General features: G+C 38.2%; 1 protein-coding gene across 2 annotated transcripts; it reads left to right on the top strand.

Annotated features, from left to right (window-relative positions):
* The first annotated feature begins 19 nt into the window (after positions 1-19).
* On the top strand, positions 20-14,965 carry CEP76 (centrosomal protein 76). 2 transcript variants are annotated; one of them, XM_027677013.1, is made up of 12 exons: positions 20-127; positions 1,452-1,607; positions 1,948-2,029; positions 2,386-2,610; positions 3,696-3,881; positions 6,001-6,098; positions 6,757-6,885; positions 9,298-9,489; positions 11,391-11,557; positions 12,430-12,763; positions 13,889-14,106; positions 14,501-14,965. In XM_027677013.1, exons 1-12 carry the CDS (start codon positions 65-67, stop codon positions 14,637-14,639), a joined length of 1,989 nt encoding a protein of 662 aa, XP_027532814.1. In that variant the 5' UTR covers positions 20-64; the 3' UTR covers positions 14,640-14,965. The 2 variants fall into 2 exon arrangements, with proteins under 2 accessions (XP_027532814.1, XP_027532823.1); XM_027677022.1 differs by lacking the exon at positions 14,501-14,965 and having other exon boundaries at positions 13,944-14,028.
* The last annotated feature ends 1,281 nt before the right edge of the window (positions 14,966-16,246 follow it).

The raw sequence follows: 16,246 nt of genomic DNA, 5'->3' as shown, positions 1-16,246 counted from the left end.
CGGTGGTGGCGCTGCCCGCGCCCCTTGGAAGGCGGTTGGCGCTGCTTACCCTGCCGGGTCCGCCATGTCGCTGCCGCCGGAGAAAGCCTCGGAGCTGAAGCAGATCATCCACCAGCAGCTGCTCAAGGTGGGGCTGGCTCCGCGGTGCGGCGCCGGAGAGATTTCCCTTGTACCCCGGGGGGCCGTGCCGGCTCCCTTGCCGGCGGCGCGGAGCCCCGCGTTGTCACCCGCCGTGGGTGGCGGCAGCGCCCGCTGAGGCGGCGGCGGGACGCGCTCGCTTTGTTTTCCCAACTTCGGTCTCTGCAGGTGGTTTCCAGGCACCGTTATGTCATTTTCTTGTTGCTTTTTTTGAGCGAGGGTCTTGACGGGGAAATAAATACCGATGCTGTAACTTATCTATCGCTTGTTGGTACAGTGGTGAGTTTCCTGTCGTGCGGCAGAACGGGGTACTTGGAGCGAGTCCAGAGAAGGGCCACCAAGTTGATTAGAAGGATGGAGTAACTGTCCTGTGAGGAAAGACTAAGAGAATTCGGATTGTTCAGCCTGGAGAAGAGAAGGCTCAGGGGAGACCTTATAGTAGCCTTCCAGGACCTGAAGGGAGCCTACAAAAAAGATGGAGAGGGACTATTTACAAGGGTATGTAGTGACAGGACAAGGGGTAATAGATTCAAACTGAAAGAAAGTGGCTTTAGATTATGTATTAGGAAGAAATTCTTCACTGTGAGGGTGGATGAGGCACTGGAACAGGTTTCCCAGAGAAGTCGTGGATGCCCCATCCCAGGAAGTGTTTAAGGCCAGTTCTGTGGGGCTCTAAGCAATCTGGTGTCCCTGTCCGTGGCAGGGGGGAGTTAGAAGTAGACGATCTTTAAGGTCCCTTCCAACCCAGGTCATTCTGTGATTCTATTTTATCTCGCAGCAGCTGTGTCCTTAACATCCTTCCTGTGTGGGAGACAGGTTTATAGATCCATGTAAGTTACACAGCTCAGATGTAGGGTAGAGATTCTCAGACTTCCCTTTGAGTGTAGGGGAAGCGTGCAAGGGAGATTTACTACTTTTGTACCTTACCTACAAGTATATAGAAGTGTATTTTTTGCCCTTAAAAAATAAGAAACTATTATACTAAGATTGAATTATGAGGGAGATGAGAAATTGGAACAACGACCATTTTATAATGAATGGATTTGCAGACCTTTTTGTAAGGAAGGAAGTTCAGTGCAAAGGATGCTGTCAAAGAGAAGTGAAAATGCTCAGGTTTAGTATGCTTGTGATTTTTTTTACCTGAAGGGCTGCTTTTGTAACACAGTGGTTCATTTGGTTAGTTCTGAAAAGAACAATATTTTGGTGTAGTTATTCTCTGTTCCCAGGAGAATTCTTACAGACTTAACTGTTAAGTCATAGATACTACCATGTAAAGAGCTTGTATTTGTAACATACAGTGAATTTTCTTTCAGATGGATGTCCATGGGAGGATACGAGAAGTTCTAGCTGAGACTATACGTGAAGAGCTCGCACCTGAGCATCAGCAGCTATCCACAGAAGATCTGATAAAAGCCTTAAGACAACGAGGAATCATTGATGATGTTATGAAGGAACTTAAATTTGTAACTGTAAGTAGCTTTTGAAGAGTGAAAGTATTTTTGCTTATTCCTCTTACTGACGTGGTGTTTTGACGAAGTGGAAGTCTGTGAGTCCTGAAAGTTTTTAATGGCTTTACTGATTTGTGACATAATAGCAGCAGGAAAGCTTAATGCATATGCTGAAATTGGTTTAATGATAATACTGCACTGAAAATATTTGCTCAGCTTCGTTATACCTCAAGTACTAGAAGGGAGCATACTTAAGGAATGGCATTCAGCTGAAATGGAGGATTCTTTAATTTTTAGAAGACTGTGGTAGGAGCACTGTTGCATCCCTTGACTCCTTAAAAAGTTTCAATTGTAATTCCAGGATGTTAATGAAAAGGAGAGGACTTCAGCTCCAAAACCATCAACACATTTTGTTGACAGAGAACCACCAGTTCTGAAAAAAAGTATGTTTCTTGTTTGTTTAAATGTTTGGATCATAGTTTTGAGAGGAATTTGAAGTCTGTGATTTTTACACTCTGAATTGGTAATCCAGTATGAACTGTCATAACGGTGGATGTTTGCCCAGCTTATCCACAGGAAGTAGCAGCAATCAGTGTTGCCTTAAATGTGACTTTTTCATGATTTAATTTATTTTACATTAGGATAACTTCAATGCATTTTAAAAACATTGTCTCCTGAGCACTTGTTTCAAAAAAGTTTCTTTTGTTTCGTGGTCTCCTGTTAGTTACCTGATACTTAACAATTTAAGCTTTCTAAGATCTGTTTGTAGTCTCTTCATTTTTATTGCTACGCTTTACAGCAAACATTGACCCAACACGAAGGTATCTTTACCTTCAGGTTTTGGGTGGAAAGGCTTTTCTGGAACATCTTCAGGAACCAGAGCCTCTACCTGGCCAAATCTGTTCCACCTTCACTCTGTGTTTACATTTTCGAAACCAGCGCTTCCGTTCTAAACCTGTACCCTGTGCCTGCGAGCCGGATTTTCATGATGGTTTCTTACTTGAAGTACACAAGGATAGCCTAGGTAAGGAATATTATGAGTTTAAAGCTGATGCTGTTGGGATTTTTTCTAACTTGTGTTATTGTGAAATATGTTTGATATTATTTAGTGGATTTTCTTTCTGTTTTTTATTGTGTTTTCCTAAGGAAACTGATTATTGTATTGTGTTATGCCACTTGTAGATCTTTCTCTGCTCTTGCCTCTTTTCCTTCTTTTCTGCTCTAAAATAACTTGAATTTGACCAACTTTATCCATAATTGACAGTGAGGTGATAATCTCACAGATGTAAGAGATACTAAGGTGGCTGTGGTTTTTGTGAACTTTGTGCTGAAGAATGAAGAAGAAAAATATAAGTTTGTTGACACGTGGGAGGAAAAGCTTCAGTGTGAATTCAGTTTGCCTACCAGCTGGCAAACACCCGCAGAAGAGTCAGTCATCCACAGCCTGTATTATTGTTCTTCTGTTGGTACCCAGGGGACATGGAATGAGTTAAGCAGGTTATGAAAAGATTTCTGGATGTTTTCTGAATCCTGTAGAACTGTATGGTGCCTTATGGAATATCATGGAACAGAGAGAAAGCCAGAGTTATTGCAGTTGAGCTTGGAGAAGACAGTAAATTCAAAGAAAATCAGATTTAGTTAATTCTGCTGCTCATGGAGCAGTTCATATCACAGAGTCAAGTTTAACTACAGAGCAAGTTTTTCCTAAATACTAATATTTATTAAGTTGACATGACACTCCAACTTAAAGAATATTTTTCAGTTGCTTTTGCTTAGAGGTGCTTTAATAGTCTTTATTTTCTTAAATGCTAATTCCGTTTTAATTTTTTTGTGTAGCTGAACTGGTACATTGGAATACTCGACTACAAGAACCTTTTTATCTCCTCTGTAAATTAACTGTGATCTTTCTGTAGCTCTGTCCTAAGCTTGGTTTGGTTTTAAGTTGGGTTTTAAGATGGGATCATTGCTTGTGTGTCTGGACTCAAGATTTTTCTTTATATTCATTGCATAAATTGCATTTTATTGCTTTTGATTGCCTTTTTTTAATTTTGAGGATTTAGTTTGGGATTATAATATTTTTGCTGTCTTATTTTGGTTTAATAATGGCAGGTGATGGAAGTAAAATGGTGGATGCAACTACTATGTTATCTATATGTGATCCAGTGCATATGGTTCTGATCAAAACAGACACATTTGGTGAGACCACACTAGTAGCATCCTATTTCTTGGAGTGGCGATCTGTCTTGGCTGCAGAGAATGGCATAACAAATATTGCTGTTGAACTCCTGGGTGTAGGTAAGGGTAAATAATAAACATGATCACTGAAAATCTTGGGTACTGAGCTTGGTTGTAAGCTTAAAGCGATATTTTTTATCTGGTTCAATTTTAGTTTAATTCATAAGTATGACTATATAGTATCCTTAGAAAATGTCTAGGAAACTTAATGGTCAGGGTTTTTTGTTACCAAGCTGCTAAAAATGAGTATTCCAGATCCTGTGTAATGTTGATCCCAATGTCTTGGCACTCCCACTGCTTATTATCTGCACAATCTGGATAAGGTTTCAGAAACAAACCAGCCAAACAAAAAACCAACAGTTTATCTTCAGAAATATATATCTGACTGGTGCACTGCAGAGTAAAATTTAGCTTGTGTGCCTTTCATAGAAAACTAGCAAATTCTAGAGAAAGGGATCTCTGCTCTGATTCCATTTATTCCTGTTACTTAAAGCATGTTTTCTGACAGAAGGATTGAATGGCTTTGATAAGGTGCTTAGCAGTTAATATACACGTGTATTTTTGTGTATCATGTGTCCCCACTCCCCTTTCAGGAGTTCCAACCTAAGTTTTTAGGATATTATGATTTAGAGAATAAAGAGTAGATCTTCCATCGCTTCCTAAGGGGTAGCTGTCCCATAGTTTACTAACAGCTACTGAGTTATTTGACTATTCTTTATCCCACTTTCTCTGCCTCTTAGGTAGTTGAGCAGTTCTTGATAGTTTCAAAAGAGATTGAATTATACCTTAAAAATATTCCGAAGATTGGATATACTATCTAAATTATTCCTGATTGTTATCGCTATTCCCTGCATTCTTTTTAGAGAGCATTTGATTTGGTGCAGTGTTTTATCCAGCCTATACAAATATAGTAAGCTTATTTGCTACTATGTTTGTTAACTTCTCCTATGAGGAAAGGCTGAGAGAATTGGGATTGTTCAGCCTGGAGGAGTAGAAGGCTTGGGGGACCTATAGTAGCTTTCCAGTACCTGAAGGGAGCCTACAAGAAAGTTGGAGAGAGACTTTTTACAAGAGCACGGAGTGACAGGGAAAGGGGAAATGGATTCAAACTGAAAGAGAGTTGCTTTAGATTAGATATTAGGAAAAAATTCTTTACTGTGAGGCTGGTGAGGCACTGGAACAGGTTGCCCAGAGAAGCTGTGGATGCCCCATCCCTGGAAGTGTTCAAGGCCAGGTTGGATGGTGCTTTGAGCAACCTGGTCTAGTGGAAGGTGTCCTGTCCACAGCAGGGGAGTTGGAACTGGATAATCTTTTAAGGTCCCTTCCAACCCAGGCCATTCTGTGATTTTTTTTAATAATGATTTGGAAATGCATAGCACATAATGGAGCAAGTTAAATCTGTTTCTTATTAGAATTTTTCCAAGTAGTAAAGCATCAATGCAGTAAATCCAGTGCTTTTTCTCCTCTTCTAAAGTCTTGTCATTGTACAAAATGCATTAAGAACATCAAAGCATGCTGCTATTTTGGATAAATAGATAAACTGTTATGTGAGGCTTCTGTTGCTTGTATTGCCTATAATCCCATCTATAATCCATTTTGTAATGCTTCTGATTGTTCATGTAGTTCTAAATTTTCAGCATTAGGCAAGAACATTAGGTTTGCAGGGATTTCTGGTTCATTTGTTTGTTGTTTGGGGAGGTTTTTTCTGTTGAATAATCTCTTGGTATGACAGTTGGGGTCCTTTATAAAGAACTGTATTTTGGGGAAGATGAATTTGACTTATTTCCAACTACTTAAATTTGAGCTGCCTGTTTAATTAGTGGGAATAGGTACATTAACAGTGTGTGTTACTCTCCAACTCGATTTTAGATGCCTGTTCTAAACATTTCTAGAACACCATTTGTCTCATACATCCCAGTACTGGCTGCAAATAGGGCCCTGGATAATTATCTTGAATCTATACATCTGTGCTTTTTTTTGTCAGATTATGCTCTCATACAGCCTCATTTGAGTTTGAAATTTAAATAAAGGATCTCATTTTACCCATATTGAAAGAAGTTTAATTACTTTTTGTGATTATGTCTAACATTTATTTTAGTTGTTTGCCCGTGCCTGGCTGAAATAATCTAAGTAAATTGAATATGAGAGAACTGATGAAAATTTATTTTTTGGTTCAAAGGTACAGAATCAAACGTTTCTGTTGGTGTTTTAAACATCAGACTGGAAATGTATCCACAGCTAAGTAAGATGCTGTCTTCAGAAATAACTAGTACTCAAGTAAGTAAGTTCTGGGAGGGCTAACATTCTTTTTTGGGGGAGGAATGGAATTCAGTATGGAATTATAGATGCTGAATGCTGTTGATTGTTTTATTATTTGATACTTTTCTTTCCTGTTAAATTTAAATATAATTGCTTTTTTAAAACTACTTTGTCTCTACTGAACATTATTCAAAATATTACTTTTGTAGTTTTTCTAATTACTTGTATCAAAACTAAAGAGAAAAATAAAGATGCAATATATCTAATTTTCTTCAGGTAGTATGTTTCTTGCTCCTTTTCCCATGTGAAACAATAATTTCAAGTCAGCTATTTTGCTTGAAAAACCCATAAATGTTAGCCTGAAGGTGAATGCAGATATTCTTCTGCACAACAAAATCTGAGCAATCCCTCTGTACAGAAACACATCACTTGAGATGAACACTACTTCAGTCAAGCTTAATATAAGAGCCTACAAACAAGAAATGTAACTTAAGGTTTTTCTTAATTGGATTTCCATTTAAAAATACGCAGAATTTGCATGGCACACTTAAAATATTAAGCTTTATTTTACATATGCCAGAGGTAGTGTTAATGTACTTATTGATTATGGGTTGGGGATTTTTTTCCTGTTTGGAATTAGTATGTGTAGGTTTGGTTTTGTTTTTCTTACCTGCAGTTCACTTTGGAACGTCAGAAAACAGCAGAAAAAGAACGTTTATTTCTTGTATATGCTAAGCAATGGTGGAGAGAATACCTGCAGATTAGGCCTACACACAACGTAAGGCTAGTAAAGATTTTTGCACAGGTTTGTAAATTTTTACAAATAGACCTCTCCTTTCTGTAAGTTATCCTTTTTTATTTTATTTTGAGTTTTATGTATATGTAGAATCTGAATAGATTTATGATGTGGTTACATTCACTACAGGACTACATGTGGTGTGTCAAAATATTGAGTTTATAAGGATTGAACTTTTATTTGTGTACTGAAGCTTAATAGCATGATGCAGACAGAAGGGTTGCTCCAACTACCTCTAATGCACGAGTGAAAAAGCCTGTTTAGTCTTTTCCTTGAATGCTCACAAATAGTAGAAAGTTGAGTGATCTGTGCAAAGTATTTCAGATAAATTTTATACCAGATGAAACAGTTATAAGAAATAGAATTACTAGATCTATTTGAACAGATCTACACAATATTTGAGCTCTGTGTGATCTGTAAAGCATTCTGTCTGGTTAATGTCACACAATAGCTACAGTCAAAATTTTATTGCAGTCTAATAAATTACTGTGAGAGTTGCTCTTTGGCAATTATCCCTCAGTATAAGGAGTGGTATGATCCTGTGTGGTAGCCATGTTCCTAGCAGAGTTAATGCACAGTTAACTTCTTATCTCAAAGTAGTGTCCTGAAGCAATCTGTGCTTCCTCTTTCCTTTCAGTGAAGCAACAACTTGCATCCTGGCTGTACTGGGAGTGTCAGTAGTGATGTGAACTTCCAAATCCAAGCTAGCAGTTGTGCTCCCACTTGGTCACTCTCTCACTCCACCCCATGGGATGGAGGAGAGAATAAAAAGGGCAAAAGCAAGCAAAAATTCATAAAGGTGGTTTAATAATTGAAGGAAAGAAAGGAAGAATAGGAAAACAGTAAGACAGTCACTCACCACCTCCCACGAGCAGGCTGATGCCCTGCTAGTCTCCAAGCAGGGGCAAGTTTAGAAGAAGTCTGTTCCCCATCCCCCCCAGTTTTATTGCTGAACATGGCACTATATGGCAAGGAATATCCCTTTGGTCGGTTCAGGTCAACTCTCCTGGCTGTGTCCCCTCCTAGTTTTTTGTCCACCCTGAACCTACAACTGCGTGGTGGCAGAATGAGAAATAGAGAAGGCCATGACACCGTGCAAGCACTGCTCAGCAGCAGCTAAAACACCGGTGTGTTGCCAGTACTGTTTCGGTCACAAATCTAAAACACAGCACCATTGGGGCTGCTATGAGAAAAACTGACTCCCTTCCAAACAGACACAATACAAAGGCTTAAGGGTTTCAGGGCAGGGTATAAAGAGAAACAAATCTGTAATTAAATAGGATGGAAACTAGGCTCTTGCTAGTTCAGTACCTATAGAGAGCTTATCTTGAGTCTCTCACTAGCTATAGCAAATCTTAGTAAAACTGCCCTTAATGGCCTTTCTCATTTCTGAGAAAATTAGAATTGTTTGATAACTTAGTTATCATCCAGTTTCAGATGAGTAATGCAGAAACAGGCCTTATATACGAAACTATATTAAAAAATGAATCCTGCCTGGGAGGGGGCGTTATTGCTTTCAAGCTGTGAAATAATTTTCAACAGGATTCCAGTCAGCTTCAAATAAATGCTGCTTTTCTTCCACCAAACCAGCTTGCTGGAAAAGCATTACAAAACCTTCACAGGGACAATATGTGACTACAGTAAAAATATGAGACCTTAATTTCCTGAAACTGCAGAGATTTAAAAGGCTTTGATCCCTTTCTAAAATGGATGAGCATAAAAGTACCAATTTAGCTCAGTGAGGAATAGAAGAGTTCTATAATTCTTGAAATAATTTTAGTAGTTGATAATCATAGTATTTGTCTGCAGTATGTAATAAAAGAGACCTTTTTCAAGTCATTTTTTCATTTTTCCAAGGACTTAGAAGTTCTTAGTATTATTACTAATACTAGTTACTTCATTGTGAGTAGTTTTTATTGCTTGTTATTATGACAAGAGGTAGAGTATTCAAATTCAGAAGCAAATAGACACCTTTTAAAGTCTAGAATCAGCTGCTGAGTCTTTAATGCTTTTTGAGGGAGTTGTTTGCTGTGGAATTTGGTGTGTGGGGAGTTTTGTTTTGGTTTGTTTTTGCGCTTGATGATAGTGTGGAAATTGATAGTGGGTGGAGCACAAACAGTTCCTCACATTTAAGAAGATAAATTACAGCCTGTGCTGTTCCTTATGTTCAAACGTTTAGTCCAGAATGCCCTACGAGTGACAGAGCCAGCAGAAAAATCTAACTATAATGTCTCTAAATGGGTTGCCTTATTGGTCCTGTATCTTAATTCTGGAAGTATTTTTGTGACTTGCTGGTTTTTGAGTGATACTTATTCCAGGGATAGTACATCCCATAGCAAAAAAAAAATACAGCCTAAGTTAGGATGAATACTTTGCCCTACTTGAGTGGCTGACCAATAACCCTATTTTACATGTGTTCAGGATGAAAATGGAGTGAACCGTCCGGTGTGTTCCTTTGTTAGACCACTCCGAGCAGGCCGGTTGCTGGACACACCTCGGCAAGCAGCACGTTTTGTCAGCGTCCTGGGTTATGAGAGAGCTCCCGTCATCGGAGGAGGGGGTGGCAAGCAAGAGCAGTGGTGTACCCTCCTCGCTTTTTTATGCAGAAACAAGGTATGTGAAAGTGCTCCTTGTGTGACACAACAGAGCAGGTATCATATTCTAACTGAAGTCAGTAATTTGAAACAGGCTGCAAATTCAAGGATTAAATAAAATTTGGAGGATTCTGTTACAATAATTTAAGTTCTTTTTAAAGACAGGCGTTAAACAGTAGACAAGAAGGCTTTGGCACAGACTTTCTTTACTGCTGTTGTTGGGGTCCATTTGTCAGTACATCTCTGGCAGTGAGTTTGCTTTTCTTCAATTGATTTCTAAGAACACGTATAATTATTTGGTGAATCCTTGCTAGCATGGAGGACTAATGTGCAGAATTCACTGAATTCTTGACTAATCCAGGAAGAGTAGGAAAAGTCTCTTTTGCTGGTTGTTTTTTTGTTGGTTTTTTTTTTTTTTTGTGAGATGGGCTTAAATATACTGACAGTCTTTATGTTCCTTTTTTTGCAAAATAGGCATTTTCACTTAAAGTTTCAGCCTAGTTCTTGGTGATCTGATACTTATTATATTTATTACATATAACTGTAATAAATGAAACTAATTGTTACTCATTCTGGATTATAGTTCTTCTGTTGTATGGATAAATGATTGTTTTTAATACCTCTTTGGAGTGGTCAGTGCTTTTAATTGCCATGGAGATACTTCTGCCTTCAAAAACACTGTCACTGATGTGTTTGTATTAAAAAGATGTGTTCATGGAAGCAAGAGCTGTGTCACAGATTTTAGACCTGTGTCCCGAGACCACAGAACAAGCATTAGCTGTTGTCCCTCAATATCATATGATGCATAAGTACCATATAAAGGCAGCACTGGCTACCCACTGGCTTTCAGATGGAGATGACAATAGGGACTTCAAGTTTGAGGCACAGAGAAAGGTGTTTCTTCAAGACAGAGGCAGAAAGCTGTATAGAAAATAAGTGAATTTAGCCCCTGAGACACAGGCTGGGCCATTATGACTTTTGTTGTGAAAAGCAGTACAGCATTACTAAAATAACACATGTTCGCTATGGACTTGTTCAAACCTATATTTATGCATATTTCCCTTGTACACTATGATAGTGGAAGATACACCCAAGAACTCTGAATTTTACATTTTCAATATTCTGAATAGTTACTCGACTAAAGAGCCTTACTCTTCTACTTCTGAATGCTGCGCTTTGTGTTACGAAGCCTCCATTGCATAAGCAATTTTTGTTCTTCCTTTACAGCTAACATTTGTGAAAAAATTAAGAGACAAAGAATAATATTAGACATTGCATTTGGAAATTGTTTTCTGAGAATTATCAGTGGTAGTAATGTGTTTATGAGATGCTTTTCTGACTGAAGGGAAAAGCAACTACATGTGACTTCCAGCTGGTGTACAGTTAGATCTGTGGGGAACCTTGTTTTATCTTTGTTTCATTTGTCAACTTTGACAGCACATTCAAGGCGGTGAAATAACAGTAGAATTACATTTTATTAAGTAAGTAAATTTCCTAACTGTGTGAAAATATTTTGTAATTTCTAGTCTTGCCTCAGGTATTTGCCTGATATACATTTTTACATTTAATTAGAACATCAGTTCTGTCGTCACGGGTTGATAGATTCTCGTTTTGGGTTACTTGAAGATGTCTTTATAGTCGTAGGAAATGTTTCCCAGTATTAATCATACACTATATTTGAATAAACAATATAAATAGTCTATCATTAGAAGATACATTTTTAACTGATTTATTCTAAAACTAAACTTTAGAAAGCTAAAACTTGTCAAGTTTAAACTGTAAAATCCTGCCTTCTGACACATGCTTTAGATAAACAGGAGAGAAACATGACTTGTTCAGCAATTGCTGTCACCACTTTCTTTCTTTAAGGTTTTATCCATGCTTGATACTCAAAACAGCTTGTTAATATTTACTGTCTAGGGTGACTGCGAAGATCATTCTAACCTTCTGTGCAGTCTTCTTCTTGGGTTTGGATTGGAAGCCTTTGTGTGTGTTGGAACAAAAGCGAAAGGAGTCCCTCACACTTGGGTAATGACTTGTGGAACTGATGGAACAATTACTTTTTGGGAGAGCTTAACAGGACATAGGTGAGTAAAAGGAATATAAGAAAACTGAACAATGTAATTGAGGTTTGCATGGGCTATTTTTGTAGTTGCTTTTTTCTTTTTTTTAATCTTTATACCCTGTCGTGTAATAGAGGTGACGTTTGTCTTTGACTCTTTTTCCTGTGTACTGCTTTTCTTGGGAAAATAACTGGTTCAGCGTGAGGGGAAATATTTCAACAGTATGTAATATGGTTTTCAGTGGCTTTAAAACTGTATGCTAACCGTTCTGTGTCTTATGGCAGCTGAAAGCCATTGATGCTATCGCTGCCATTATTTATAAAGGAGACAAAATCTGACATGATTGTTTAGGAACCCTTGTTTTTCTCCTGATTTCATCAGTGAAATCAATGGTACAATACTTTTTTTTCCCCCTGCAGAAATCTCTTTAAGTTCTCTGAGATTTTCTCTTGCTTAGTCATTTGAGAAGAGCACACACAGTTCTTTGGTATTCTAAAGCTTCTAGGACAGGTTATATTCAGTGCTGAAAACAAGCAATTCTGTTTTGCCACTGTATGTTTATCCTATGATTAGCATTTGAAGATGTATTTCTCCAAATATGGTGACTAGTGGGGAAACTGTATGTTGTTATAGTTGCAAAATTTAGTTGCTGTTGAGAATCTGCTGGATTAATCAGCTTATTTTTCTAGATTTAAAGAATAAAAATTATTTATTTTTTCATTGTATATTATACCTCCAAAATGTGGATAATTACTTTTCTGTAAGCAAATGAATGCCATTTTTGGAGAAAAAAAATATGTGGCTTGTATTTTTAAAGGAGAAATGGTTATATCTGTATATCTGTACCTTGCCTTGAAATAAGGTGTATTAATAACAAATTGAATCTTTTTGATTAGGTACATCCACAGACCTATCAACCCTGATGACCCGCCGCTAGTTGAACAACCCAAGCCACTGTATCCTTATCGCACAGTAGGTTGTGTCTTCAACCACCAGAATTTCTTTGGAAATTGTCAGCCCTCTGACGCTGTAGACGTCTGTGTGTTTGACCTGCACGATGAATCTAAATGGAAACCCATGAGTGGAGAAGCCATAAAATCCGTATGCCCTCCTGGAGCAACATCTTCAGTTCCCCCTTTTCCTCCTCTGTGTGCTTCTGCAATAGATGCTGCAGTAACAAGCAACGAGATAGAATTGCAGCTGAGAATACTGGTCTCTGAACACAGAAAGGTAAGAAAGATTGTCATTGATCTGTCACAGTAATAAAAGTCCATGTGTTAACTGTGTACTTGTTGTGGATAGCCATTTCTTAGTTCACATACTTGTATCTTTGCAATGTGTTTTCCATCAGCTTTTGCAGAAATGTGGTATGTGAAAAGGGAAATAAATGAAAAAAAGTGTTTGGAAAGATTGTACTGAGCTGGTTTAGACATCATACTTATTACTTGCAGTGGTGATTCGTAGCCTCACGTGTGGCCTGCAAACTACCTTGAGTGGTCTGTTAAAGCGCCAGGAAAATCTAATGTGTTTGTTAGTGGGCTTTGCCTATCCAGCAAAAATGTTTTTGGTGTCTTGATAAAAGCAGACTTTCAGCTTACTCTAATTGCTTTGCAAAACTGGAGATATTTCTGGAAGTTAGTTTCATCCTTTACCAGGACTTTTACAAGGTGTGATGTGCCAGAAACGAGTCTTTTCTGTGCTGGATGTGAAGGCGTTGATATTTGAAGTCTCTATTAGCTTATGTCTGTTTTTAATGGGGTTTTTGCATTGATTTTGTTTTTCCTCCCACACAATGCTCAACCTTTGGGGTGGCAAGCAATTCTCAAGAGTATTGAGTCTCATGCAGTGTTGAATACATAAATGGATGGTAAATTTTTCTACTTCTTGGCATTTGTGGGCTGGTAGGAAGAAGGTGCATGTTCATGCCTTTGTGTTTTGAGGAGCTGTTGTGCACTGTTTTTTCAGAAAGAGTTTTCTGTGAGAGACACTAGAAAAATGTGAGTTGAATTGCAGTTGATCTTTTCCATATTTTTGCTGTGTATTTATGCATATCTTCTTACGTTTCATTAAGAGATACTGTAGCTGAAACATCTAACTTCAACTCTGCTGGCCTGAAGTTTTAGTCTAGTAGTCTAACCTCATTCCTTGCTAAATGTATGATACTTTGTTGGTCATGTTTGATTCTTCCAGGTGGTGTGTGAGTCAGTCTACAAATCATACTGCTTCATGGGTTCACTGCTGTTAACTACCAATTAAAGATTCTTGTGTTTATTTGAATCTACTCAGTAGGCAAGCTTAGGCATATCCTAATGTTCCTTCTGCACAGTTGTCATCATTCTGTGACTTGCCTCACAGGATCTTGGCCTTTCTACTGTTTGGGATGACCAGCTCTCCTATGTGTTGTCACCAGCATTAGCAGCCTATGAGCTCGAACGCACAACAGGTGTTTCTGCAGGAAATGAAGAGTTTCAAGATGCCATAAGAAGAGCAGTACCTGATGGTCACACGTTCAAAGGGTTTCCTATCCATTTTGTACACAGAAGTGTCAGGAGAGCATTTGCTACGTGTCTTCGGTGAGTTGAAATGTAAAGATTTTTTTTAAATAACGAAATTTAAAGAAAATTAATTTCCTTAGGTTTGAGCTGTAAGAAGAGTTGTATGGTATATGTAGTGGCTACAGAGCTTTTAGGTTGCATTGGTGAGTTCACTGATGATAGACTTCTCGTGGCTTAAATTACAGAACGAGAAGTTAATTTACTTTCTTAGTACTTGTTAAAAATGATCAGTGGTGGTGTTGTTTTCCTCCAAGGCAACAGCCCCTGCACTATAGAATAATATTATTATTTGTAATGATAGGCTCATGACACTCATTGTTACTTACGTGTTAGTCATATTGGAAAAAAATTGCACTATGTAATTGAAAGCTTTAATAATATCTTACTCTTGTTTTTTCTTTTTGTCATACAGGTCTCCTTTTTGTGAAGAAATAATCTGTTGTAGGGGAGACCAAGTGCGACTTGCAGTTCGTGTACGAGTGTTTACATACCCTGAATCTGCATGTGCTGTTTGGATCATGTTTGCTTGTAAATACCGCTCCGTCCTTTGAAAAAACCCGAAATTATTCATACCTTTTCAGATCTGCAAAATAATGCATGTGGGTATAAAGTTTTGCAATTGAAAACTAGTATTGTATTTTATATAAATGCTACTGATTTTGAATACCACAGTGTGTGTATTGAAGGGGATTGTGTACACAGTAATTATTGTATTTATAAAGAAATTTTATTATTCTTTGCAATAAAAGTTACTTTTCATAATTATAGAAAAGTGGGTCAGTTTACTAAAATGTGTGCATAAAATTCTGGCTTCTCTTTCGCAGTTCTGAATTGGTGTGAGAGTTCATTTAGAAATAAATCTGGTTTACCTCAGCAGGGTAAGCAACTCCATTCTACCTCTCCTTTCCCTGTAGTCTTCACGGTATACTTTGTGAGTGACTGAGAGCCAGTAATACTGACATTTAAGCATGTGTCCTTTCTACAACAAAAAGTTATTTGCGCTTCTGTTGGACACAGCAGTAACTTCTACATTCAGCTTCTGAAAACAGTTCAGTCAAGCACAGGTAATCTTGTTAATCTATGAATTTAGTAATTTATGGTTTTGTTTTTTAAAATATATATTAAGACTTGGATACCTGAACATGTGAATAGCTGTGATGGGTTAGATGAAGTGGTGCCTTTTTTCTGATGTTAGCTTAGGAAGTTTCTGAGGTAGAAGTTGTAGCCAGGCCATTTTGCTTGACAGCCATTCGTTTTTTTGTCTAGTTCTGACACTCAGATGTGAACTTAATTACCCATTTGTGGTTTTGTCTGTGTTAAACATATGGATGATGATTTTGCTGAGTATCTTTTAGTCTTCATGCTTTGCGAAATGGTAAGCAGTTGGACTTACTGAACATCTCTATATCGTGCCTCTCAGATTTTCCACCATGTGGACTCCAGGAGACAGCCAGGAGGCTGGAAGGTCTGAAACTGTTTGGTTTCTTCTGTAGAAGCCATTCTGTGTCTGTGATAGCCCATGACCACCTCCTTTCATTCTACTTGTAAGAGAGAGACAACTCTTTCTGCTGGTGCTGGAGCGAAAAGAATTAACTAATTCTAGAAAAGCTTGTAGCACATACAGCAGGAGTGGATGTTGGCATTTCGCATGTACATTTAATCAGCAGTGTGGTAGCGTGATACCGTTTTTGTTTTGTTTTGTTTTTCAAGAAGTGTTAAATACTGTAGCACTGGGGTTTTAACTTGGAGTTTTAGTAGTACATTATGCTCTGCTGCTAACTTTACAAATCTGTTTTTGTGTTTTCTTTCTTTTTATACCTGAAAGATCAAAATGTATTCGTTTGCCTGTTACGCAGCATACAGGATTTTTTTCATTGTATCCAATGTAACATGAAAGGCTGGATCATATTACATGGTGAATATCGCTAAATTTAAGCGTTATTTAAGTACTAGTTGTATCTCATATGCAGCGCTGTATTTTACACACGTGTATGTCACTGCAGGAGGGAAAAAGCTGCGGCGTTCAGAACAGCTGGAAGTGAAAGGGGATAGAGGAGCGGTAAGCGAAATGGGAGAGCAGCTGACTGGCTGGAGCCAGGCGCTATCCCGACGGTGCGACAGGGGGCACTGCCCCGCGCTGTCCCGTCACACCTTCCAG

The sequence above is a fragment of the Neopelma chrysocephalum genome, unplaced genomic scaffold (genome assembly GCF_003984885.1).
Source record: "Neopelma chrysocephalum unplaced genomic scaffold, ASM398488v2 Primary Assembly neopelma1_22, whole genome shotgun sequence".
Taxonomy (NCBI): domain Eukaryota; kingdom Metazoa; phylum Chordata; class Aves; order Passeriformes; family Pipridae; genus Neopelma; species Neopelma chrysocephalum.
Note: the sequence above shows the minus strand (reverse complement) of the source record. Positions and strands in the feature narration are given on the sequence as shown.

Coding starts and splice junctions, on each gene's coding strand:
- CEP76 (XM_027677013.1), top strand. CDS start 65: ATGTCGCTGCCGCCGGAGAAAGCCTCGGAGCTGAAGCAGATCATCCAC. Junction 6,099..6,756: donor CAGAAATAACTAGTACTCAA/GTAAGTAAGTTC, acceptor TCTTACCTGCAG/TTCACTTTGGAACGTCAGAA. Junction 11,558..12,429: donor GAGAGCTTAACAGGACATAG/GTGAGTAAAAGG, acceptor CTTTTTGATTAG/GTACATCCACAGACCTATCA.